Source organism: Nematolebias whitei, chromosome 3 (assembly GCF_014905685.2).
Source record: "Nematolebias whitei isolate Nwh7 chromosome 3, NemWhi1, whole genome shotgun sequence".
NCBI classification, from domain to species: Eukaryota; Metazoa; Chordata; class Actinopteri; order Cyprinodontiformes; family Rivulidae; genus Nematolebias; species Nematolebias whitei.
This window is the reverse complement of record NC_056500.1, coordinates 46,321,533-46,346,825: the sequence shown is the minus strand read 5'-3', so window position 1 is coordinate 46,346,825 and position 25,293 is coordinate 46,321,533. Positions and strand designations below refer to the sequence as shown.

The 25,293-nt window shown below is 40.5% G+C and overlaps 1 protein-coding gene across 1 annotated transcript; it reads right to left on the bottom strand.

Annotated features, from left to right (window-relative positions):
- Positions 1-573: 573 nt before the first annotated feature.
- Positions 574-24,862, bottom strand: hdlbpa (high density lipoprotein binding protein a). Its single transcript, XM_037698304.1, has 28 exons — positions 24,771-24,862; positions 22,975-23,045; positions 20,026-20,139; positions 19,773-19,933; positions 18,480-18,695; positions 18,203-18,409; positions 17,889-18,104; positions 17,603-17,809; positions 17,408-17,515; positions 17,223-17,327; positions 17,051-17,129; positions 16,831-16,970; positions 16,650-16,754; positions 16,446-16,559; positions 16,258-16,344; positions 16,051-16,182; positions 15,758-15,976; positions 14,298-14,519; positions 13,999-14,217; positions 13,776-13,914; positions 12,872-13,023; positions 12,688-12,792; positions 12,485-12,619; positions 12,169-12,312; positions 11,877-12,056; positions 2,194-2,310; positions 1,973-2,116; positions 574-1,896 (listed from the first exon to the last, which is right to left on the bottom strand). The coding sequence occupies exons 3-28, from the start codon at positions 20,096-20,098 to the stop codon at positions 1,807-1,809; spliced, it is 3,816 nt and encodes a 1,271-aa protein (XP_037554232.1). The 5' UTR covers positions 20,099-20,139; positions 22,975-23,045; positions 24,771-24,862; the 3' UTR covers positions 574-1,806.
- Between the last annotated feature and the right edge of the window lie 431 nt (positions 24,863-25,293).

The following is a 25,293-nucleotide window of genomic DNA, read 5'->3' as shown; positions in this document are numbered from 1 at the left end:
GGAATTTCAAAAATGACTTGGTAATTTGTTCTAGTTTTTTTTTCTTCCCCCCCATTCATTTACAATTCAGGGGTGGTATGGGTCACAGACTATCCTCGTCAATATATTTCAGATACATCATATCTTCTGTAATAGACTTTATGAAAAAATCCCATCAGCAACTTCAAAATTCCTGGATCAAACAGAACCCTAAAGCATTCATCTAGAAAAATGGTAAATGGACTGTACTTGTATAGCACCTTTCTATCTTATCAAGATACTCAAAGCACGTTGCACTACAATCGACCTCATTTACCCATTCATACAGCACTCTACTAGATCTCTACAAAGATAATTGAACAAATCATTCTAAAGAGACTAATCAGAGCTTTAGATCACATTTATACACCGATGAGACACTCGTAACAAGGGGTTCAGTGTCTTGCCCAGGGACACTTCAGCATGTGACTGCTGGTGGATTTGAACACCCAACTCTTGTGTTGGAGAACGACTGCTCTAACCACTCAGCTACAGCCGCCCTACCTAGTAGGTACTCTTAAATAAAAAAAAAAATTAAAAAAAACAACACACAAGTTTCCGTTTTTTTCCCCCAAGATTTTCTCTTTAATTTGGACATTTTCTCTAGTTGTCCATAACCGTTCACTTCAATGGTAGTTGCATAAACCTTTTCATTCAAACAAGAAGGATCTAAACCAAGATAGGCAGATGCAAGATGATTTAGCAGCTAGCATGCTAATCGTGCACTCCCAAGCAAAATGAGACCTGCAACAAACAAGTGCAGATACAAGTGTTCAAGAAGCTTTAAAAAAAAGGAATAAACATTCCTTACAGTTGTCCATTTATGGATCACCCCGACATTGTTTCTACCTGGTTTGTATCCTTCTAGGTTTAAGGCTGATTTAAAAAAAACAAACAAACAAACAAAAAAAAAAAACTGGGACCATTGCCATAGTACAGATCGATCTGCATAGCAAGTGGAAGACAAAAGGACCAGACACGGAGCCACTGCAGAGGGCAGATAACAGGACATCACTACACAGTTGGCACAGGATGGTCTTTCTTTTTACCTGTAGAGTGAATTGCTTAATTAAAAAAATAAAAATCCATTTAACAATTAGTGAGGTGTGATGCACTGGAGCTCTAGCCTAGTGTTGTACAAAGTTTAGGTGTGGCATGAACTCCAAACATCTGGCAGTTTGAGTGGGTGTCATTCTGCAGCAAGCTCCCCCCCCCCCCCCCCCCCCCCCCCCCCCCACACACACACCCCTCCCCAGTTTACAGATTCATAAGGCTACAAGGTAGGTGCCAGGATTTGATCATTATGCACAGAAGCACAGTTAGGACATGACAAGAACCACAGTGTGCTTGGGGGCCCATGTTGACAATCGTCACTGCTACATGGATGAAGCAGGAAGAGGGTGGGGTACTGTAACAGCAGTAATCGAGTCCCTTTACCCCTTTCCTGCAAAAGGCAACTAAGATCAGGGCAGCTCAAAATACTGTTGTCTGGCCACCACAATTTGGTTTAACAGTTCAAACTACAGAGGAGTCTCATTTAAACATTTCAACTGGAACACCCCACACCCAGTAGTGATTTAACGCAGGTTCAAATATTAAAGATCTGAAAGCACTCGTCGCAGTCTCAACTCTAGAGAACAAGATGGACATTCTGAGGGCCAGCGGTCAGTCCAGGTCAAGAGGTGTAAAGAGATGTGTGTGTGTGTGGGGGGGGGGGGGGGGGTGTTATGACAACAACGGGAAGGATTGTTACTAGTCAAGTTTGGGCCAATCTGTAAGAAGCATGGCTTAGAAGCGCTTGGGTCCCCAGGGTGAAGCCTTCACTTGTACTGGAGTTCCAAAGATTGGGAATTCTTCAGAGCTGCTCATGTCAGGAGCCTAAAATGCAGAACACAAGGGTCAGGACAAGAGCCACAATTTCTAACTACAGCATCAACCCTGTGGCCAATCTCACCTTCTCACTGCCGGTGGTCCACGGAGCCTCCCTCACCACAAAACCTTTGGATGGGCCACGGTGATCATCCATGGCAGCAGCACCACCACCACTTTGTGGCTTCACGTAAGCCATCTTTGACTCGTTCTCAACAACGTCGGCCAGCTGACAAAAATTAAGAGTGCATCAGAGAAAACCCTTCATATCCATCTGATGAGCAGAGAAAGTTCAGAAGAGCTTACATATTCCTCTTCCAAGTTAAGGAGATGATCGATTGCTTCATCCACGTGCTCAGGGCGACCAATCACAGTCACCTGGTTTGGGTCAGCAGCTCCACTCTGTGGAAACCTGAGATCAACCTGAAAACAGTGAAATGTCTCGTCATGATGGGGGCTGTACGAGTCTAAAAAAAAAAGGTCAACCGTGGGATTTAGATTAGTCGAAAATAGTTTTAAAATGAGTGAAATTATACATAAAACAAAAGCCTAGATGGCATTTCAAACCAAGGATATCTTTATGTAAACAAATGGCGCTTGTGCTATAGGAACACTCATAGCAATAAATGCCGTACTTTCCGGTCTATAAGCCGCTACTTTTTCCACAGGCTTTGAGCCCTGCCGCCCGTAAGCTTTGCACCAACGTGTCAATGGTTGGGCATTGGAGACGTAAAAGCAGTCGACTGGTACATGCTTTGATAAAAGTAAATTATTACTGTGCGACATCGTTGTGTTTAGATGCAAGTTTAAAATGAGGTCCCAGTATTTAAACGCATATTTACATTACACAGAGCGGCGATCAGGAAGGGTCTTCCCCCCTCCCCCTTCTGTCATGAGAGCTCAGTGAGCAGTGGATAATTTGTCAGATTTATTTTTAAAGCAGTCAGTCAAGACTGATACATATTTAAATAAGTAAAAAAAAATCTCTGTACGATAAAAATGCATTTAAATACCAATCTCTCATTTAGGCTCTGCACAGAACAGAGAGCACTACAGGAGGGAGGGGCTGTTCCCCCTTCCTCCTCACGAGCTTTGCTGGGCAGAAATCAACTTTATTTAGAAAGTACATTTAAAATCAGCGGTTGTTACAAAAAAAATATGTTTACCAATAAATAAAAAATAAACCTCAATGTTCACCTCAAATTTAATGACTAACCACATTTTACCAGTACCATTTGATTTTCGGTCACATGACCTCGATAGGACTTCTGGGTAATGCATTTACCAGTAAATAATTATTTAATAATTCCAGTTACGTAGGCATTTGGCACCGTTCTGTCCATTGATTATGCTTAAGATAGTTCGTGTTCATTTTTAAGGTATAATGGTTGTAACCAAGAGTCAAACAAGGAAGCTTCATGAAGACTTGTGACGATCATGACGATCGATGCAGTTTGAACATTTGTTGAAAGCTACATTTCTGTGAAACATCTGCTGGCTGATTTGTTTTTTTTCCCCCTCATTCAACCTTTATTTAGACGGGTTAATCCCATTGAGCCTCGAGGACTCATTTACAAGAGACTTGATTCTTATACTACAACAAGAAAGCTGCACACCGCCGGAGCAGGCTGGGGGCAGAGATCCCGACGATGAACAGTGGATGCCTGCGGCTTAAATAACTACTGCGTCTTATTCTTATACAGGCTTCAAAGTATTTTGGATGAACTTGCCCCTGTTAAGACGCGTACCGTTCACTTCTCCCGCTCAGCTCCCTGGTATACTCAAGAACTCCGCTGTCTTAAATCTAAAGGACGCCGTTTGGAACGACTATAATAAAACAGGACTCATTCACAAATTTGTTTAAGACCATAGAAAACACTACAAGGATTCCGTCTGCATGGCTAAATCAGCCTACTGTGCTAATTTAATTGGCACAAGGAATGGGAACACCAGAACATTGTTTTCTACTATCAACACCATACTATGACCTCCAGATACTCTCCCGTCACACATGAACACCAGTGATTATTGCAACAAATTTATGGACTTTTAATGCTAAAATTATGGGCTTTATTAATGCTAAAATTGAAACCATCAGGATTTGCCCATGTTGCAATCCACTTCCTCTGGTTTCCTTTCTTATAACCCCTCTACGGTACCCATTTCCAGTTTTCAACTCCCTTCTGTCAGTAGTTTGTAGTCTCGTCTCTAAATCCAAATCTTCAACCCATCAGCTTGATCCACTTCCTACAGTTAAACTGTCCACCGTCTCCATCTACTCTAATAACTAAGATTTCTCTCTCTTCTGGTTTTGTCCCATCACTCAACTCTGCTGCAATAACTTGAATTCTTAAATAAAAAAAATAAAAAAACAGGTACTGATCCAACTGACTTAAATAACTTCAGACCAATTTCCAACCTACCCTTCATTTCCAAAATACTCAAACATTTGCAGCCAAGGTTCACAGTCATCTTTCTGATAATGATCTGTTTGAAGAACTTCAGTCAGGTTTCCGCCCCCTCCACAGCACCGAGACAGCTTTGATTAAAATCACCAGTGATCTCCTGGTTGCTGCCGATGCTGGACTTTTATCAATTCTCGTTTTCCTTGACCCGAGTGCAGCATTTGATACCATTTCACACAATGTTCTTGATAGATTATAGATCATGTTCCATTGGGTTTTTCTGGCGTTGTTATGAATTGGTTTCAATCTCTTCTCTCTGACCGTCACCACTTTGTACAACTTAAGAACTTCATGTCACAGTCCTGCCCTGTTTATTTCAGGTGAACTGCAGGGTTCTGTTCTTGGTCCTCTCCCGTTTATTATTTTCCTTCCACCTGGCCTTCACTTTAAAAAATAAAATGTTTTAATTTTCATGGCTATGCGGATGACACCCAGCTCTACTTCTCCACCAAGCCCAACACCACCCTTCCTACATCCGTCCTTCCTTTCAGACTGCCTCTGTGAAATTAAACTATGGTTTAATCAAAACTTTCTTAAACTGAACTCCAAGAAAACAGAACTTCACCTTGTTGACACCAACTCTACCTTATCCAAATGCAATAGTTTCACAATTCAAGTTGATTACACAGTTTCTCCCTCCCCTACAGCCAAGAGTCTGGGTGTCATCCTTGATAGCACTTTATCTTTTGAATCTCATGTCAATAACATTACTTGGTCTGCATATATGAAACATCAACCATCTCCATTCATTTCTTACCCCCACCAGCACAGCCATCCTTAAATGCTCTAGTCACCTCTCAGTTAGGCTACTGTAACTCCCTCCTCTCAAAATCATCCATAAACTTCAGCTTTTTCAAAACACAGCTGCTCTGATCATCACCAAAACTATGTCGAAGGAACACATCACCCCATCCTTAAATATCTCCACTGGTTCCCCATAAAATATCACCCTGACTTAAAGATTCTCCTCCTCACTTTCAAAGCTCTCCATAACTTGGCACCTTTGTACCTCACTTGTCTTCGTTGTTATTACACACACGCAAGAAGTCTTCGCTCCTTATCCATTTCTCTTGTTATACCTCCTGTTCGTATGACAACTATGGCATCAAGAGCCTTCTCCCGCAAAGCCCCTCATCACTAAAACTCTTCCACAGCACATCCTCAGTGTTTCCCCTACCATTATACAAGCGGGGCGCCCCGCCCCGTCAACAGAACTGAGCGCCCCGTCCACCGAACCCCACCACCTGTCGGCACTGACGCAACTCTAAACTAGCGGCTCGCAATGCAGGTGCACTAGCAAAAAAAGGTAAAGGCAGCCTCTTCCTTCATGTTGAAACCTCACGCTGAACACACCCGCCACTCGAGAACTGTCAGTACAAACAGCGCACGGTTCAGATGAGAGTCATCTCTCCACCCGCCTACCCCCCCACCCCATGGATATTGATAACCATCTTATTGTTTTTCCTCTTTCCATTTCTTGTTCGGTGACCTTGAGAGATTTGAAAGGCGCCTTCAAATAAAATGCATCTTTTTTTTTTTAATGTACAAAATTATGATTCTCACATTTAGTATGTGTGGCTTACAGACAGGTGCGTTTTGTAGCCCGAGAATTATTGTACGTACTTCCCTCATGTGACTACTACTGAATGGCCCAACACAAACTAACACATAATGAACACAAAAACTAAAGCTAAGAATGGCCTCACACAGTCAAATGGCCTCGGAGGGATTATGGGTAAAATTTATGTTTATCGTTAATCATTTTGGTTAGCTGTTTAGCATTGTTCTTTTCGTGATTACCCGGTAGTGTGTTCTTGTTATCCTAGTTTGTGTGTTCACTATGTGTTAGTTTATGTTAGGCCATTCAGTAGAGTAACCATGAGTGAGGGAGATAGTTGTCATGAAGATCTGTGGGGTTCACTCTGTGTTGAACAGTAAAATAAAATTAAATAAAAAAAACAAAAAAAACAACATCTGGTGGTTGGTTCTAGATCTAGTAGATATTTTAACATTTAGTGTGCACGGCTTATATTGGGGTGCGCTCTATACACCAGCGGTAGGAATGTGCGATATGGCATAAAATTCATATCACGATATGTATTGTGAAGGGTGGCGATAACGATATACAGGCCCTTCTCAAAAAATTAGCATATTGTGATAAAGGTCATAATTTTCCATAATGTAATGATAAAAATGAAACTTTCATATATTTCAGATTCATTGCACACCAACTGAAATATTTCAGGTCTTTAATTGTTTTAATACTGATGATTATGGCATACAGCTCATGAAAACCCAAAATGCCTGTCCCAAAAAATTAGCATATTTCATCCCACCAATGAAAGACAAGTGTTTTTAATACAAAAAACACCAACGTTCAAATAATCATGTTCAGTTATGCACTCAATACTTGGTCGGGAATCCTTTTGCATGAATGACTGCTTCAATGCGGAGTGGCATGGAGGCAATCAGCCTGTGGCACTGCTGAGGTGTTATGGAGGCCCAGGATGCTTCGATAGCGGCCTTAAGCTCATCCAGAGTGTTGGGTCTTGCGTCTCTCAACTTTCTCTTCACAATATCCCACAGGTTCTCTATGGGGTTCAGGTCAGGAGAGTTGGCAGGCCAATTGAGCACAGTAATACCATGGTCAGTAAACCAGTGGTTTTGGCACTGTGAGCAGGTGCCAGGTCGTGCTGAAAAATGAAATCTTCATCTCCATAAAGCTTTTCAGCAGATGGAAGCATGAATTGCTCCAAAATCTCCTGATAGCTAGCTGCATTGACCCTGCGCTTGATAAAACACAGTGGACCAACACCAGCAGCTGACATGGCACCCCAGACCATCACTGACTGTGGGTGCTTCACACTGGACTTCTGGCATTTTGGCATTTCCTTCTCCCCAGTCTTCCTCCAGACTCTGGCACCTTGATTTCCGAATGACATGCAAAATTTGCTTTCATCCGAAAAAAGTACTTTGGACCACTGAGCAACAGTCCAGTGCTGCTTCTCTGTAGCCCAGGTCAGGCGCTTCTGCTGCTGTTTCTGGTTCAAAAGTGGCTTGACCTGGGGAATGCGGCACCTGTTGCCCATTTCCTGCACACGCCTGTGCATGGTGGCTCTGGATGCTTCTACTCCAGACTCCGTCCACAGCTTCCGCAGGTCCCCCAAGGTCTGGAATCGGCCCTTCTCCACAATCCTCCTCAGGGTCCGGTCACCTCTTCTCGTTGTGCAGCGTTTTCTGCCACACTTTTCCTTCCCACAGACTTCCCACTGAGGTGCCTTGATACAGCACTCTGGGAACAGCCTATTCATTCAGCAATTTCTTTCTGTGTCTTACCCTCTTGCTTGAGGGTGTCAATGATGGCCTTCTGGACAGCAGTCAGGTCGGCAGTCTTACCCATGATTGTGGTTTTGAGTAATGAACAAGGCTGGGAGTTTTTAAAAGACTCAGGAATCTTTTGCAGGTGTTTAGAGTTACGTTGTTAATTCAGATGGTTAGGTTAATAGCTTGTTTAGAGAACCTTTTCATGATATGCTAATTTTTTGGGACAGGCATTTTGGGTTTTCATGAGCTGTATGCCATAATCATCAGTATTAAAACAATTAAAGACCTGAAATATTTCAGTTGGTGTGCAATGAATCTGAAATATATGAAAGTTTCATTTTTATCATTACATTATGGAAAATAATGACCTTTATCACAATATGCTAATTTTTTTGAGAAGGACCTGTATATCGCAATGTTTTTGGTATAAAACTTGATTAAAAAAAAAAAAAAAAAAGCACAGGGTGTCCTTTTGCCATCATACGTTTTGAATTAAAAAAATTCCACTACTAGGTCCAGAGTTTTTACACAAACAAATCAAGTATTAGGTTTCTTTCTTGTGTAAAACAGTGCAAAAGATATCAAATGTAGTTTTAGCCATATGTTTTAAACAAAAGAATATGTTGTTAACTTTTAACAGTTTCCAGTCTTACTTAAGTTTCCAGTCTTAATAAATAAACAACAACAGAGCAGCATTTTACACTGAAACACTTCACCCTCCAACCCTCTAGTTGGCGCCTCATTCCGCTTTAATTGAGAGCTGACACAAAATGAGTCTGTGGCTTTGACCAGAGGGTCTCGCAGTAAAAATCACACAACACAGCGTTCTTTTCACAGATCAGAGAGCAGGTTTCTCTAAAGCTGACCAACGCTTACTTTAACTTTCGATGAAAAAAAAAACCCACCACCACTACGGCAAGCCGGCTGTGGTTAGCTTGTAGCTTCGCCACTTAACTCTTGAAGAAAAGACTTAAAGTCACTTGCGCACAGTTTTCAGCTCAAAAAAAGTAACTATTAAACTGACAACTCCGATTTTAATTCAGACAGCATTACTGCGGTTAGCCGGTAGAAGACGGATCTCTATCGTAGGCTAAATTTCTATCGTTTCTTCCGTGTACCGTTTATATCGCGCATTCCTAATCGGCGGTTATGGTGGTTGAAATTTGGGTGAAAATGCGTACCTTTAGTGCAGTGAGCCTGCAAACAACACTAAACACTGATGGGGGAAGTTATGTAAAGGTCATGGATGTTTTCACTTACTAAAGTCAAATTAATATAGAACCATGTATGTGAAGCCAAGAGTCCTTTGTCTACTCAGAGAGGAGTGTGATAACTGGCAACTTCTGACGCCTTCAATTCAATTCAGTTTATTTCTACAGCGCCAAGTCACAACAGAAGTCATCTCAGGGCACTGAACAGACATTCATTATAAAAAAATAATTATCTGAGAAGCAGACTGCTTTGAATTTAACTCCAGTGCAGAACTCATCTTGAGCAAGCATGAAGGCGACAGTGGAAAGGAAAAACTCCCTCATGAGAAAGAAACCTTCAATAGAACGAGGCTCCGGACAAGCGGTCACCTGCTTCGATTGGCTGGGTTTGAGGGGAACAGATGCACAATGGCAGGTCAAGAATCGCATGTTAAGATAGAAATATCAAATGTAAAACTATTTTATTTTAACAGTTCATTTAAGGAAATGAGGTCAATTTGTCCTTTACTAGTCTAAGCTTAAGACAGCATGACAAGCCAACCCCAACTATGGGATTAATCAAAAAGGAAAGTCAAAGCCCAGTCTTAAAACTGGACAATATATGTCAGTCCTTCAACAACTGAGCTGTGAAGCAGAGGTCGTCTTGACCTCCCTCTGTTGACAACGGGTATTTAAGCCGTCTTTAACTCCTTGTCCACAGGCAGACTTTGTGCTCAGGGCTTCATATAACATCTTGCACATCTGTTTTGTTTCACATCTGCACATCTGAGTTATGTTATCGAGCCGTTTACATATATTTGTAATTTATCATTTTCAAAAGGAATATTTCCAGACAATATGAAAGTAGCTAAGGTAGTTCCTCTCTTTAAAAATGGTGATAAATGTGTGTTCAATAATTATAGACCAATATCCTTATTACCACAATTCTCAAAAATTCTAGAAAAACTGTTTGTGACCAGATTAGATAAATTTATTACTAAACAAAACATTCTAAGTAACAGTCAGTATGGGTTTAGAGCAAAAAACTCTACATCAATGGCTCTCATGGAAATAATGGAACAAATAACTACTGCTGTCGATCAAAAACAGTATTGTTAGTATTTTTGTTGATTTAAAAAAAGCATTCGATACTATTGACCACACTATTCTCCTTGAAAAATTAAATAAATATGGTATAAGAGGACCAGCATTACACTGGGTATCTAGCTATTTAAAAGATAGGAAACAGTTTGTACAAATAAATGGTGTAAGATCTGACTTGTGCAATATCACTTGTGGAGTTCCTCAAGGCTCTGTACTTGGACCAAAGTTATTTATTTTATATGTGAATGACTTAGTGAATGTATCAGGACTCCTCAAATGTGTCCTTTTTGCAGATGACACCACATTTTTTTGTTTGGGTAAAGATGTAAAACGGATGTTGGAACTGATGAAGACAGAATTTGATAAAATACAAACTTGGTTTAAAATTAATAAATTATCATTAAATTTAGATAAAACTAAATACATGATATTTAGTAACAAAAAGAAAACTGTTGACGATCCATTTAAAATTGAGGGTGTTGAGATTTGTAGAGTTAATGAGATAAAATTTTTGGGTGTAATCATTGATGAACAGCTAACATGGAAAAATCACATAAATTCTGTAAGAACAAAAATATCTAAATCTATTGCAGTACTATACAAAGTCAGGGAATTATTAAATGATAAAGCTCTGTACATGTTGTATAACACAATCATTGTTCCACATTTAATCTATTGCATTGATGTTTGGGGGAAAGCGTGTAAAACATTTACAAAACCTATTTTTATTTTACAGAAAAGAGCTGTAAGAATTATCACCAGAAAGCATTACTGTCACCCATCAAGCACATTATTTTATCAACTGAAGTTATTGAAGTTCCATGATTTGGTAGATTATAGTATTTTATCAGTTATGTATAGGGCTCAAAATAACACATTACCATTAAATATCCAAAGAAATTTTGTTAAAAGACAAAGTTGTTACAATCTTAAGGGGATAGAAATATTTGTCAAACCAAAATTCAGAACTAGTCTGAAGGGAAGGTCTACCTCAATCCAAGGAGTTGGATTGTGGAATGGTCTAGAGAGTGATGTGAAAAATGCCAAGTCAATGTGTACATTTAAGAAAAAGATCAAATCTAGATTGTTAAAAAAGTATATATGAAGTAGCTTAGTGTGTGTTTTTTTTTAGAATTAGAAAAATTAGAAAGTTATTCATTTTGTTCTGTTACTTGAAAATTAATATGTCTGAAATAATTGTTTGAAAAAAGGGGCAGATATAATAAGATTTTTTCTTCTTTCTGCTGCCTTTCATTTTAAATTTTTTTGTATCTTTTTTTATATATTGTTATGGAATTGTTTTGTACTTTTTTTTTTTTTTTAAATGAATAAACTTCATACCATTTTTCAATGCTGCACTCCCTTGCAAGGATTAAACCTGGGTTGAAAAGATCTTCCCACTTCCTTGTGTGCCTTGTTTGATTAATAATTAAATTATCCAACAAAAACACCGTAGACAAGGACATCTTGTGTATATCAAGACTGGGCAGTGATTTTCTAATCTTAAGTCAATAATATATTAAAATCTCAAGAGTTAATGGCTAGTTTTGATGAACCAATATCTTTGTCCATTACTATTGTTTATTTTAAACATCACAAAATAGAAATGGTTACAAGGGAGACAAAACTTCACTGCTAAGGATTCCCAACATTTTCCATTTGCTACATGCTTAAACAAAAGAAGTTTTACTTTCTTCAAAGTTATAAGTTTACACACCCTAACGTTACTATGCCTTTAAACAATTTGTTAAAGCCCAGTTGACATCATGGTTTTTAAATGTTTTTGATAAGTTAGTTAATATTTGTGCCATTAAGACGCACCGCTTTTTTGCGACATGTAAAGTAGCAATAAATTAATTAATTCAGAAATAATCCAAAGATATCAGACAATTCTCAGGAGCCTCACCTTGAACTCGCTCATAATCTTGTGGATGCCCTTGCCTCGAGCTCCAATAATGCGAGCGTGGACCCGGCTGTCCAGGGTGATGTCCTCAGAGATCATTTCCTCCAGTTCGTCTACGATGGCCTGGATGGCATCTCGTGCAGCAATGGCTTTCTGCTCATACCCTACAATGGTAATCTGATCCTGTTTATAAAAAATAAAAAAAACACCACATCATTTTACACTCTGGCTCACAAAAGAGCAGATTTCTATTTATAATGATTAGAAATGCATGTGTATCGGAGTGGTGCTCTACCTGGTTTTCATTCTTCTTCTCTGGAAATTGGATGTTCACATCATGCTCCATGCGGATGTTTGTAATGATTGCTCCCTTACGACCAATGATTTTAGGGTGATACTTCGGGTCCACAGTGATGGTCAGCTTGAAGCTCTTCAGAGCCTGCAGAGGGTTGAGTGAACGTCAGTGAGTGGAACACAAAGCTGTTCATTATTAAGACCTTCCCAAGTCAAGTGTTATAACTGTGCTCTAATTTAAGGGCCAGTACCTTCAAACCAAACCATGAATGCAGTTGAAAGTATTTGAGATAAAAAAAAATTAACACAATACTAACTCGATTCTCCTGCTCGAGCTGCAGCTCTTTGACACGCTCCAAGAGGCCCTCTTTGGCGCGGTCAAGGTGGGTGGCCAAGCCTGTGATTGCAATGTTATTTGACTGCAGCTCAGGAGCAGGCACTTGAATGTTTACCTGAAAGGAGATGGGAGCGTAAGACACTGACTTTAGAAAGAGAAAAAATGAAAATAAAACAAACCTACCTCAAATTCATCCATCATCTTGCGAATTCCACTTCCCTTCTGTCCAATAATGTATCGATGCAGCTCAAAAGGCACTTCCACCTCAATAGTGACTGGAACTAAGGCCTAAAGAAGGGGATGAAAAACCAATTAGGTAGAAAAGAAGGTCGTGAGATACAAAAAAGGCTTTGGAGTCGGCTCCAACCTTCAAAGCCTCTATGGCGGCCTCACAGCGCTCTTTGCGTCCAGAAATCAAAATCACGTCACACTTTTTAGGAGAGTTTGGATCAACGGGTTCCTTCACTTCATCGGTCGCTTCTCCATTCTCTTGAACAGCAGCTTCTGCAGGAGGTGTAGCTAAATGCAAAATAAACCTCATTATGCAACAAGAAAAAATATATCCATTTTCTAGCCTCTTAAATGCAACTGGCTGTTAATGTGAACACTTTATTACTGCATTTTCTGCCGTACACGTCGCATCAGTGCAAATACGTCTAATAAAAAGTGGAAAAAAAGACGTCTGCCATATACGTCGCATCCATTATGCGCCACTGCTGACAACCCGGAAATTTGGGCCAGTGTTGTGCCAAAAATTGATTGGCTGCCAAGTGGCGACCACAGGAGGATTTAACAAGAATTTAACAAGATTAACACTTAAAAACAACTTGTTTGCTCGACTTTACTATAAAGGCGTGTCTCAGTTGAACTTTTACTTAATAAATGCACTTCAATGGTCAAATCAGCTGCATTTCTCCAGGGCCGTGCAGCAAAATGAAGCTGATTAGACGGTTGCTCCAGGCAGACGACGGTGGCTCATAAATAGCTACTTTTACCCATTACATGACACAACGGCATGCCATACCACTCGAGTGCCTTCTAGCTGCAGAAAATTGCAGTGTTCAATATTTTCAGTCAGAATGAATGAAAAGGATCAGTTAAAAACTAGTTTATAAATATAGGAAAATATCCATAAATATGTCACTTTGGCGTACCAGTCGCAGGGCATGCAAATAAGGAAAAAAAATAAAAATAAAAACCCACACGTGACTTACAAGCCAAAAAATACGGCATTTAAAACTAAAAAGAAATGGGCAGATTTCCAGTTTTACCTTGTGGGTCCTCACGTTCTGGAAATTTAATCAGCACATTGTGATCTCTAGTGATCTGCTGAATCCGTGAGCCTTTGGGACCCATGATGGAACGATGGAACTTTTGAGCAATCACACACTCCATGGCGACTTGAGCATCCTAGTGGGTTAATAAAATAAAAAAATAAGTACAATTCAAGCACAAAGATCCTTGGGGGGGGGGGGGGGGGGTGTCTCTACTAACCAAGTCCTCAATAATCTCCTGCATGCGCTTTTTGACTGCCTCCACACACTCTTTGGCTCCTTTCAGTGTGACCTTCTCGCTCGGAGAGCCCGTGCGAGGGAAGCTCACCATGACGCCACCATACTCATCGGCAAGGTCCCTGAGGACTTGACCACGGCGAGACACAAAGTAGCGATGGTGCTTGGGGTCAACATTCATAGTGTCCTCAACAACGTTGTCCTGAAAGACATTTCAAATGTAGGAACGTAAAACAACGAGTCTCAGTTTCTGTCACGTTTAAAAACCATTTCCAACAATACCAGGCTTTTGATGAGCTCCTCCAGCTCTCTTTGGGCTGTGCGCACCGCTTCCTCTGTGCCAACCACAGTGATGAGCTCCTGGTCTTTGTCCTCTGCAGTGGGGAAGATTATTCTGGCTCCGGTGCTGTCACGAACCTTACGGATGTTTCCACCACCTTTCCCAATGAGAAACTTGTGATATTCTGGCTTCGCGTGCAGCTCAGCAGTGAAACTCTTGATTTGCTGAAAAGACATGTTCAAGGTGAAGTCAACTTTAATCATGAGGTCAACCCAATACTCTGAACTTCACAATTTTTATCCAAGTTATGCACGGGACAAGAAAATACCTGGTTTTATTGTGAACAGGATCTTGAAGCTGGGGTGACTAAGTATACGACAATCCATAAACAAAAAAAACCTGTGTGTGTGTGTGGGGGGGGGGGGGGCTTTTTAAAAACATTAAAAATAATACAAGTGCTAATGTTTTAAACCAGAACCCATTTTGTTAAAATTTGCTTTTACAATCAGACTATTTGGAGTAAAGAAATGGGGAACAATGTTCACATAGTAATACAGTTAAATTTGTAAACACTGCAAGATGCCATGGGAACCTCACAAAACCCTTAATGAGCTACAGTAGTCCCTTGTTTGTCGCAGGGGTTCCATCCCCCCCACCTGCATATAAGTGTACGTACGCACGCGCATGCACACACAAACACGTTTCAAACACTTTACACTCTAGCAATATTATAAACGACGTTTCTAAACTCTACACGCTCTAAAAGAGCACACAGCGTGTCGTGATCGCTGCCCTCCCACTGCAATCACAGGCAGAGCAGAGATCATGGCATGATGCAGGAGGGAGCTTCTCCCTGCACCTGTGGGCTGCATACAGGTGCTAAAATCGTTTAATTTATTTTTAATAAACAATTTATGCCTATCGTGCAGCTCATCCATCAGCCAATAGTGTGCAGTGCCAAATCTTACTTTGAAAAACTGCGAAACAGCTAGTCCACAAAAGTCGAACCAGGAAGTAGCGAGGGGCTACTGTATAACAAATAATTTTCCATATTTTGCATTCTTTGCAACTAGTGTGCTCTCTTTATCCCCAAGAAAATAGTGAAATGTTTGTTCTGATTTAAAATAAAACAAAATCTATAAGCCTCATGTTATACCGTTATTAAGATAATTACAAGAACATGTAATTTTCCCCTCTCCTATCCAGAAAAGTCATTTCCAGCTATCCTTTGTATAGTCTTCTGTACATCTGAATTTTTATTTGGGTGTCAAAAAATAAATTATGAATTTGAGTCTAAAGTCTGAAGATATTAAATTGGAGAAGTGTAGCAACCTCTTGCACTTGAACTCCTTAGACTGGTTTTGCTAAGAAATGAAGCAGCTCTTTAGTCTTGTAACCCCCACGCCACTCGTTTATCCGGATCAGCAAACGTTCAGTTTTTTTAAGAGCCGTTTGCACAAACCTTTTCTTCTGCCAAGGCAAGCAGTTGCTGCTTTGCTTTCTCCACATCCTCTACAGGGCCTCTGATGGTGACCTTATCAATCCCTGAGCCCTCAGTGGGAAAGTGGATGTGCACACCGCCACACTCCTCCATGATGGAGCGTACCAAACGGCCCTTTGACCCAATCAAGGAGTTGTGCAACTTTGAGGGAATGGACACGTCCACTTCTGTGATGTTGGCCTGAACACAACATTAAAAACACTAGATTTAGACTCAGTCATTTCATTAGAAAAGACAAATTGTTGGGAGCTTACAAGCTGCTTCTGAATGTCCAAGATGCAGTTGCGTGCAGCCTCACAGTTTGCCTTCTTCCCTGTGATCACGATCATCTCAGAGTTGCTGTTCTCAGCAGGCAGGTCGATCTTTGTGTTGGTTTCCTCTCGAATCTAGAAAATAGGAGCAAACAATTGTCAGCAAGTGCTTGTTCATGAGAAGCTTGTAGGAGCAATAGGACAAAGTACCTTCTTGATGTTTGAGCCTCCTTTTCCAATTATGTTTCTATGAAACTGCTTGAAGATGGGTACGGAGACAGAGTGGCTGTTCTCAACCTGACCACAAATATTTATACAGGTTAACGATCAGCTCCCGGACCAGAAATTTAATACCAGTGGAGTTTAATGACAAGAGACCAAAAACAAACCAAGTTTACCATTTCAGCCACTATCTTCTGCATAAACTTTGAGCATTTCTCAACCTCTGTCCTCGGGCCTCTAAGTTGAACGATATCACTTTTCTGTGCTGGGTCAGGGAAATTGATGATGACCTGAAACGATCATAAAATTTAAAATTAAAGCCAATAAGTTCTCTACAAACAAAGTCATATGTCAACTAATACTTATTGTTTGCAACTGACCTCTGGAAATTTATCACGCACTTCCTTTATCTTTTCCCCTTTTTGGCCGATGATGGCTCTGTGAAAACGCTGTTCGATTATCAAGTCCTTTGTACGCTCATTCTCCTGTCGAGTCAAAATACTGAGTAACGCACAGCACCATGGGAAGAAATTATACCGCTGGACTTAAATCTGAACCAACCATGCGTGACGCCAGCTCTAGCAGCTTCTTCTTGGCTTCCTGAACACCTTGGGGATCCCCCTCGATACGAATGAGGTTGCTCTTCTCGTTGTCAGGAGGGATACGGACAGTCACCTTGTGCAGCTCTTTGATGCGGTTGACTAAAAAGTTTTATTAGAAAAACATTGTTTACTATACAGCTGAAATGTCTACACGAACAAGATTTGGTGAAAACACTTACTGTTAACGCCTCCTTTCCCAATCAGGTGACGATGGAATTTAGGATCCACTGTGATCTCTGTGTAGTCCATTCGGCTTACCTGTGAAGACAATTTCATTTTTATAGCACCAACTCTGATCATCATTTATGTGATACCATTTTTGATTCCATTTCCTGGTACAGTTAGGCTTACCAAATCTGTAACAATGACTTCAATCTGACTCTGAGCCATTTGGACATCTTTGGTAGGACCCTCCAAGGTGATCCTATCTTCTCCTTCAGTAAACTCAATATGTACCTATAATCAAAATACAGGAAAATACTGTTCAACTCAAGTTAAAGAAAATAAGATTTTTAAAAGTTTTGAGGTTATCAAACCTTGGGCATTTGTTGGGTAATCTTGGCCAAATTCTGCCCCTTTTTACCAATAATAAAACGATGAAGCCAGGAAGGGGCTGACACCGAGGAAACGATGTAACTGTTTGCCTGAAAATGCAAACAAGTTTAGCATTACCATTCGCTCTTGTTGCCATTTTTAAATTCACCTAGAGGGATGTGAAATCATCATTTTACCTTGGCATAAACTTCAGTGAGGGCCTGACCCAGACGGTCTGGCTCCCCACGAAGGATGACAGTTTCTGAGCTGTTGTCAGAAGGTGGGATCTCAACCGAAACACCAGTTCTATCTAGGATCTCCTGCAGGGTGTTTCCCTTGGGGCCAATCACATATTTGTGCTGGGATTTCTTCACTTCTACTGCAATGGTGGTGGTATTCTTCTTCTACAACAGAAAACAGATCATTGTTTGAAACATTTTAAGCACAAGCATCCTTATCACAATATGGATACATTTTGCTTACCTTCTCTTCATAAATCTTCTTGATCATAGCCACAGCAAGGGCCACCTGCTCCTTTTCCCCAGTGATGACGATCTCAGTCTTATTTACGCTTGGAGGGGGGACATTAATGCGAGCACCGGCTTCCTGCATCATCTCTCCTACAACCTTATTGTGGGCACCAGTGATGAAGGGGTGGTACACCTTATCAATGTTCACCCTCTCCACAGCACGCTTGTCCTAAAGGAACATGGAGAGGGGAATAGACAAACAAAGGATGAATACAGTTGTACAGAATCAGAATAATATCAAACATAAGACATTTTAAGCCAAATTACCTGCTCAGCAGAAATCAACAGGATCTCATGCTTTGCCTTTTCTAGGCCCTCCTTCGTACCAGAGATCTTAATCTGGTTGCTGGGATCGTCAGGTCGTGGGATCTGGATTTTGGTGGCGGTTTTGAGCTCCAGTTCCTGAAGTTTCTCCCCACTTTTGCCAATGACAAAACGATGGTGCTCCTTAGGGATGGCGACAGTAGCTGAAGCCTGGTTGGATTGAAACAGTAGTCATCATTGTAATACATGTAAGCCACACTAAGTTACAACGAAATCTTACTTGAGTCTGCAGTCGGGACACAATTTCCTTCCGGGCCTTCATCACAGCATCCAGCTTTCCAGAAACCATGATGGAAAGACCCTGATCTTTTGCCAAGGAGAGTTCCAGATGGGCTCCAGTCTTCTGCATGATGTCCACACAGATCTTCGCTTGGTCTCCTTCCCCAAACTGAGTTATGTCCTTGTACTTGCGCTCCTCCAGCGGCACATGGAAAACCTTGGACATCAACAGAAAATGTCAGCAGGAATTAAAAAAAAAAAAAAAGGTTTAAAATTTAAACCATCATTGCAAGTACCCACAGAAATGGTCCAACAATACTTTTAAATGGAATAATCAATTTTATAGAAATTTCATAGACGTGAATAGCAATAGACTTAAGCCAATAATTTATACAAAAATTTTTTTTTTAAATTGTCAGTTTATGTAGGTGGCATCCAACACTTGAGTAGGTGGCAAAATTGCCGCCCACCGCCTGTTATTGAGAAGGGTGGACAAGAATGATATGCAACCGATAAAAAAAAAATAATAATAAAAATAAATAAATAAAAATTATTTAAAGCTTGGACAAACATTTTTATACCAACACTGATGCTTATATTTGGACAACATGTCACGATAGACAAAGGAAAAGTGGCAAGCTCTGTTAAAGCAAAGTTTATACGGAGCAGCTCTCCTGCAGTTGGCCTTCAGGTTCAAGTTCTCTGTATGCTGCATCTTAGTAGTTCCTGGGACTGCACTCTTCTGAACACAAGGTTGTTCCTCAAGTCTGCTGGAGCCGTTCTCCCAACTTTGGAGGTCATCGGCCCTTATTGCTCCACTGACCCCTGGGATTACTGAAGCCTCAACTTTCCAGTCATCTGCTTTTCCCTCTATGCCACTGGTGTGTAAGAGTGTACGACATAGGGGTGCAGAAAAAATAAAAAATTAAAATAAATAAAAATTATTATTATTAAATAAAAAATTTTAAAAATCTATTTTTTTTTAAAGAATCTAGATTCTTAGTCCTGGCGATTCTGAATAGATTCTAAAAGGATAAAATGATGCAAAAAGATTTGATACAGTAAGGAATCTAAAATTATTGTTTTAAATAAACGTTCCATTTGTTTATATTGTTGTTTAATCTTTTCATCTCGTCAATTACATAAAACAAAATGCATGACCATTTCAATAGAAAAATCGTGTACGAATTGAAAAATCCATTTTGAATCCAATCGTGACCAAAAAAATCTGAATCGAATCACCAGACAGATTCACAACTCTAGTACAAAAAATAAAAAGATGAAATAAGTATACCTGGGTAATAACAGAAGACTTGAGAGGACGAAGTTTCTGCCAGGCATTGGCCGTTTCCTGGGTCCCCTCAGGTGTATTTGCCTTCTCCGGCAGAGGTGGGAAGGCATCCTTGTAGGTAGGAAGGTCCTCCTCAACCTCTCCAGCACCAGGACCACCAGCAGCTGAGCACAGAAAAGATGGATGAGCCACTCATGATAAATTTATCCATGTTCTCCTATAAATCCAGAACAGCTGTTGATCCGTTAATCCTCACCATTCTTCTCTTGCAGGAGCCCACTGCGGTGCTCCTTGAAGCTTTCCTGCGTAAGTACAGCGACTGAGCTCATGGTTAAAATCCCACACTAAAACACAGAGTCCGAGCGTGCCACTGAAAAGAAAGCTTATGTTATATTACAAGTACCACAGAGCAGAGGAAGCATCTTCAGTAGTGAAAGCCAGTGAGCGGGTGGGATCAAATAAAAATACAAGTTGTCAAACTACAAAAAAACATTTTGACAAATATGAGAAACGGTTTAACACGTTACGTTTCCACCTGAGGAAAATGAAGCTGCAACCACAAAGCAAGGTCTGTTGAAGTTCATCATCTAAACCTACTGGTGGTTTAGGAGGAAGGAGATGGATCCTGATTAGAGCTGGGCGATATCTTGAGATTTTAAAAATATGAGATGAGACTATATCGATATTAACGTCGTGAGGAGCTGATTTTGTTGGAACGTATTGGGCATTTCAAAAGTTTGAGACAGACATCAGATCGTGTTTTATCCGATATGCTGTAAAGTTTTATTTTATTTTTATTAAACAATGTCAAGTTATCATTGTTAAAGTTTGTTTTGTCAAACTTGAGTTTTGTTGCCAGTCGCTTTTGTCAGGGCGCTCTTGTAAATGAGATTTTTTAACCTCAACGAGACCCCCCCCAGTATTATCATTACTGTTACTATTATTAATTTGTCCTCTCATGCCCAGGCTACAACACTGAGACCATATACAGAAAATTATTTAACAATATGCATCACATCAAGTTTTAATTAAGAGACAGTCCTAAGAAAATTATCCAGTGACTTCTTATATTTACATACTTGCAAAATTATCACAGCTATATCTTATCTGTTAGGAAATGTTCAAGTCTAGATCTTTGTCCTCGTTTTCCCATTTCAGATCAGCTTTACTAATGCAGCAACTAAAACTTATCAATGATAAAAACAAACAAGTAAAACACACAACCTTAGCATGCCAACTAGAAAAGACCGGATAATTTTGAGTCACATGGACAGGCTTACAAGCTCCTGATAAAATGAACTTTGATTTGATTTTATTGTCTTATCTACTTTGAAGAAAAACCAGCGTAACACTGAACGCTCACTTCTGACACATTAGCAATGTCAACAGTGTTGAAGTAAGCAGAGTACTAGTGCTGAGTAAACGCACTACACCTTTGTACCAGAAAGAGGGGAGAAAAATAAAGACACACGTGAGAAGGTGTTGAAGCTACACTGAAACATCTTCAACCATCATGTTCAGTGGTGTAAGAGATAACACAATATGGGAGTTAAGATTTAATCCAGTGATTCCTCTCAAACTGAAAATCCTTTCACCTGGACCTCATGTGTAACCGTACAAACTTAAATGCTGTTTCAGTTCTTTTTTAATAAAGTGTGGAGACAGAAAGGGAGCAGTCTCGTTTGATTCTGTGTTACAAAGTTACATGACACTTGATATAAACTAACTTTCCACAAAACGTATTCAAAGAAAATCTAGGTAAACTGAATAAGGTGAATTGTTAAAAAAAAAAAAAAAATGGATGAATGAATAAATGTTCTCCCCTAAAGTGCCTGAAATCAATAAGAACTTTCATCTTGAGGTCTATGACAACTACTTTAATTTCAGAGAACACCCTCAGAGGCGTCTGTCAGCTTTTATACCTCACTGTGTCAAAGACAGTCAGCAGTTTTAAAAAGGAACCAATATTTGGAAGATTTACTTATTTTTATTATCATTGTTGTTGCTATTATTATTATTGACAACAAGAACAACAACATTGTTGTTGTTGTTTTTATTAGTTTATTAAGGTTGTTATTATAGTTATCGTTATTAGTTGTTGTTGTTACGGTTGTTATTATGGTTATTGTTTTGTATAACCAGTGACCTAGAGTTTGAGAACAGAAGTAGTTTGGGTAGATGACACAGGGCCCCACCTCTGTTATGTGGACAGAAAGAACACGTCCTGTACCTGTGCCAGTTACCATTACCTGAAATTATGACTGGTTTCTTAAAAACAGTGTTCTCTTGCACTAGTCATTTCCATAAGAAGAAGTTTTGACTAAGCATTAGTTACCGCTTTTACAGGCAGCAACTCTTTAGGTGCCGTTAAACTTTTAAATACCTTTTTATGATCTACTGTAGCTGCCAGCTCCAGAAGAACTAACTTAACTGCACACCACACGTGACCACTTGCCTCGGCTAAAAATGGATGTAAATGTGATTATAAAGAAACTGTGTCAATCCTGCCCCGCACAGGATTGTGTATAATATGCGAGGAGTGGTCAAACAAGTAATTGTGTTAAAAATAAAAATGTTAAGTTGTTTTTAGAAAGTTGGCAAACACTCCCAATTTGACCAAACAGATTTGAAGCCTCTGCTATTAGGAGCCCTTATTTCCTTAATTTTGGGAAATTGGCCGATACTTGCATGAGAAACCGATTTTACCGGGTTTTTTTTGTTTGTTTTAACAACAATAGTCTGAACTTCATTTATATTCAAAAGCACTACATCATGGCCAATTAAAACAAGTTTGTATTGTTTTAGGATATTGTTCAAGGGCATGTTTTTCAATAAAATAAGACTGAAAATTGGGCAGCACGGTGGTGCAACTGGTAGAGCTGCTGCCTTTCAGCGAGCAGGTCCTTGGTTCAAACCCCTGTCCAGGGGCCTTTCTGGGTGGAGTTTGCATGTTCTCTCTGTGCATGCGTGGGTTTTCTCCGGGTACTCCGGTTTCCTCCCACAGACCAAAAACATGCATGTTAGGCTGATTGGTAACTCTAAATTGTCCCTAGCATTGAGTGAGAATGGTTGTTTGTCTTGATGTGTCCCTGTGATGGACTTGCGACCCGTCCAGGGTGTACCCCGCTCCTCGCACGACCCCCGTGACCCGAAATGGAAGAAGCAGGTGAAAGATAATGGATGGATAGTAAATGTGAAGACTTACCAGCTAAATGGTCAGTTACCAGATAATCCGTCCTGTAAAAGGCAAGTTCCCGTCAGCCTGCCAGCTTTTGCCTGGGGGGGGGGGAAAAAAAAAGTTTTGTCAATTTATTTATTCATTGGGGGGGGGGGGGGGGAGACATTAAAAACAACAACAAAGATTTTAATGTTAATCTAGAGTTGTCGTTCTCAGAATCAAACACCGAGTCATGGTTTTGTGACATAAACGTGTAAAATTACTCCCACCAAGTCAAGCCAGACAACTGAAACCATTTGAGAGTTCAGGCTCCACTGAACAAACAGCTAACCTCTAGAACGGGTGACGAGACTCACTTACAGAAGGGGGCCAAAATTAAAACCTTTTTCAAACTAAGGGACGGTTTCAGAATCTGCAGTAACTCAAGTTCGATACCCAACATCTTTTCTTGGTTGCAGGTTTGATTGGTCTCTGACGTTCTGTCGCACTTTTGACATCATTTTGAAAGATTACTGAAAATTTTTTTTATTTTTTAAATTTTACATTTAAAATAACATCTTGGGGGTCAGATAAGATGTCAACGAAGGCCACATTTGGCCCCCGGGCCTTGAGTTTGACACATGTGCAATCACATTTAAAAGACCATAGTCTGGCCTGCGGTGGGTGAATCAGGTCTTTTAGCAAAAGAGACACCAAATAACTCAACATTCATTAACATGAACTCAGCATTCTCAGCTGAACCACAAACTTGTTCAAGATTAGCCAACCACTAATCTTAGTTTGCTCAAGGGTTACCAGTATGGATTGAGATTTACACCGAAGCAAGATGGCATTTTAAATAAGTTGTTAAACAATTTAGCACAAGGTAGAGTTTCCTGCCTCAGTACAGCAATGAGACAAGTAAACAGTTGTGTAGCAAGAAAACCCAACTCCAGCAGGAATACATGGTCTACAAGAAACAGTAACTTTTAGTTCCAATTATAGTTTTAATCATCTCGACATGCGTCAGTGACTACATGCATGTCAAAACTAAAAACCATTACGGTCTTTAGCTCGAAATAAAGCATTAAATGTTTGAATTCAGTTGTTAAAAGAAGCTCCAAGTTGCTCTATATTTGACTTGAATTCATGTTTTCCACGGCCTGGAGCCAGTCCAGTGTTACAGCACGAAGTGGCCGACAGCTGCTCGCTCCAGGAGTTCAAGCTAGCCGCGGCTAGCCTGCCTTTAAAACTCAAATACACTCAAACAAACAACATCTGCCTCACACTGGGAGGGAATGTTACAAATATGAATTCAAGGCGTGTGACATGCCCAAAAATACAAACGCAGCTAAACTGATCATTAGCTCAAAAGCTTATTTAGCTCGTTAGCAAACTTGCTAAAAACTTTAACAGGGCTGTGACACGTCGGCTAATTTAAGTTAGCTCGTCACATAAGCGCTTCAAGGACTTCAAATTATGCCTTTTCTACTTCACAACACTTCGTTTTCAATTTGTCCTAAGCGGGGACTTTACGATTCCTCCATCCACACGTTTACACTGCGACAGTGAATCGTTTACATGCGGTTCTTGTCGCATCAGAACGAGAATAAAAGTTGAAGCGCAGCTAGCGAGCTAACGCTAGCTTCCATCACAGCTCGCCAAGTCCACGTAGGCACAGCTGAGACGGGTTAACGTGACACGGAGTCAGGCCACAACACCACGCAGCGCCCACGCTCCGCAGACGACACGTCCAGCACACGCGCGACTTGTAAGGCAGGCAGTCACAGTCGTGGACAGCCGGAGAAGATCCGAGTTGTGTGGGACAAGGAGAAAGTACTTACTTATTTTTATGCTCTCGTCTGCCCTGAAGGTGCAGGAGCTGAGATGAAATTCCACTGGCGAGAAGGTGGGAGTGAAGCCTGACGGATATATAGCGGAAGCAGCCACCAATCACGGCCTCCGACGTCACAGAATCCGGTTACAGATCTCTTCTGTCCACCTCCAAAGAGACGGAGCCGCTGGAAGTGATCCTGTTAGAATTAATACAAGATTATACTGCTTGTTGTTGGAGTCTCCTGAAGTAAGAGTGTGATAAACCACCTGGAGGTTTTATTTGTTTGTTTGCTTGTTTACTGCAAAATACAACCAACTTCCATCCATTCATCCATCATCTTCTGCTTGTTCTGAAGTCAAGGTCTCGGAGCAGCAGCTTGAGCAGGGAGGTCCAGACGTCTCTTTCCACAGACACCTCCTCCAGCTCTTCTGGGAGGACTCCAAGGTTTTCCCAGGCCAACCGAGAGACGTAGTCTCTCCAGTGTGTCCCGGGTCTTCCTGGGGTCTCCTCCCAGTCAGACATGCCCGAAC

Bases quoted from the DNA above. Each gene is read 5' to 3' on its own strand.
- hdlbpa (XM_037698304.1), bottom strand. From the start codon at position 20,098: ATGAGCTCAGTCGCTGTACTTACGCAGGAAAGCTTCAAGGAGCACCGC. The intron at 19,934-20,025 runs GTGAGGATTAAC...TTCTGTGCTCAG, and splicing joins GCTCCTGCAAGAGAAGAATG to CTGCTGGTGGTCCTGGTGCT. The intron at 14,520-15,757 runs GTTTGTGCAAAC...ATGTCTTTTCAG, and splicing joins TTGCCTTGGCAGAAGAAAAG to CAAATCAAGAGTTTCACTGC.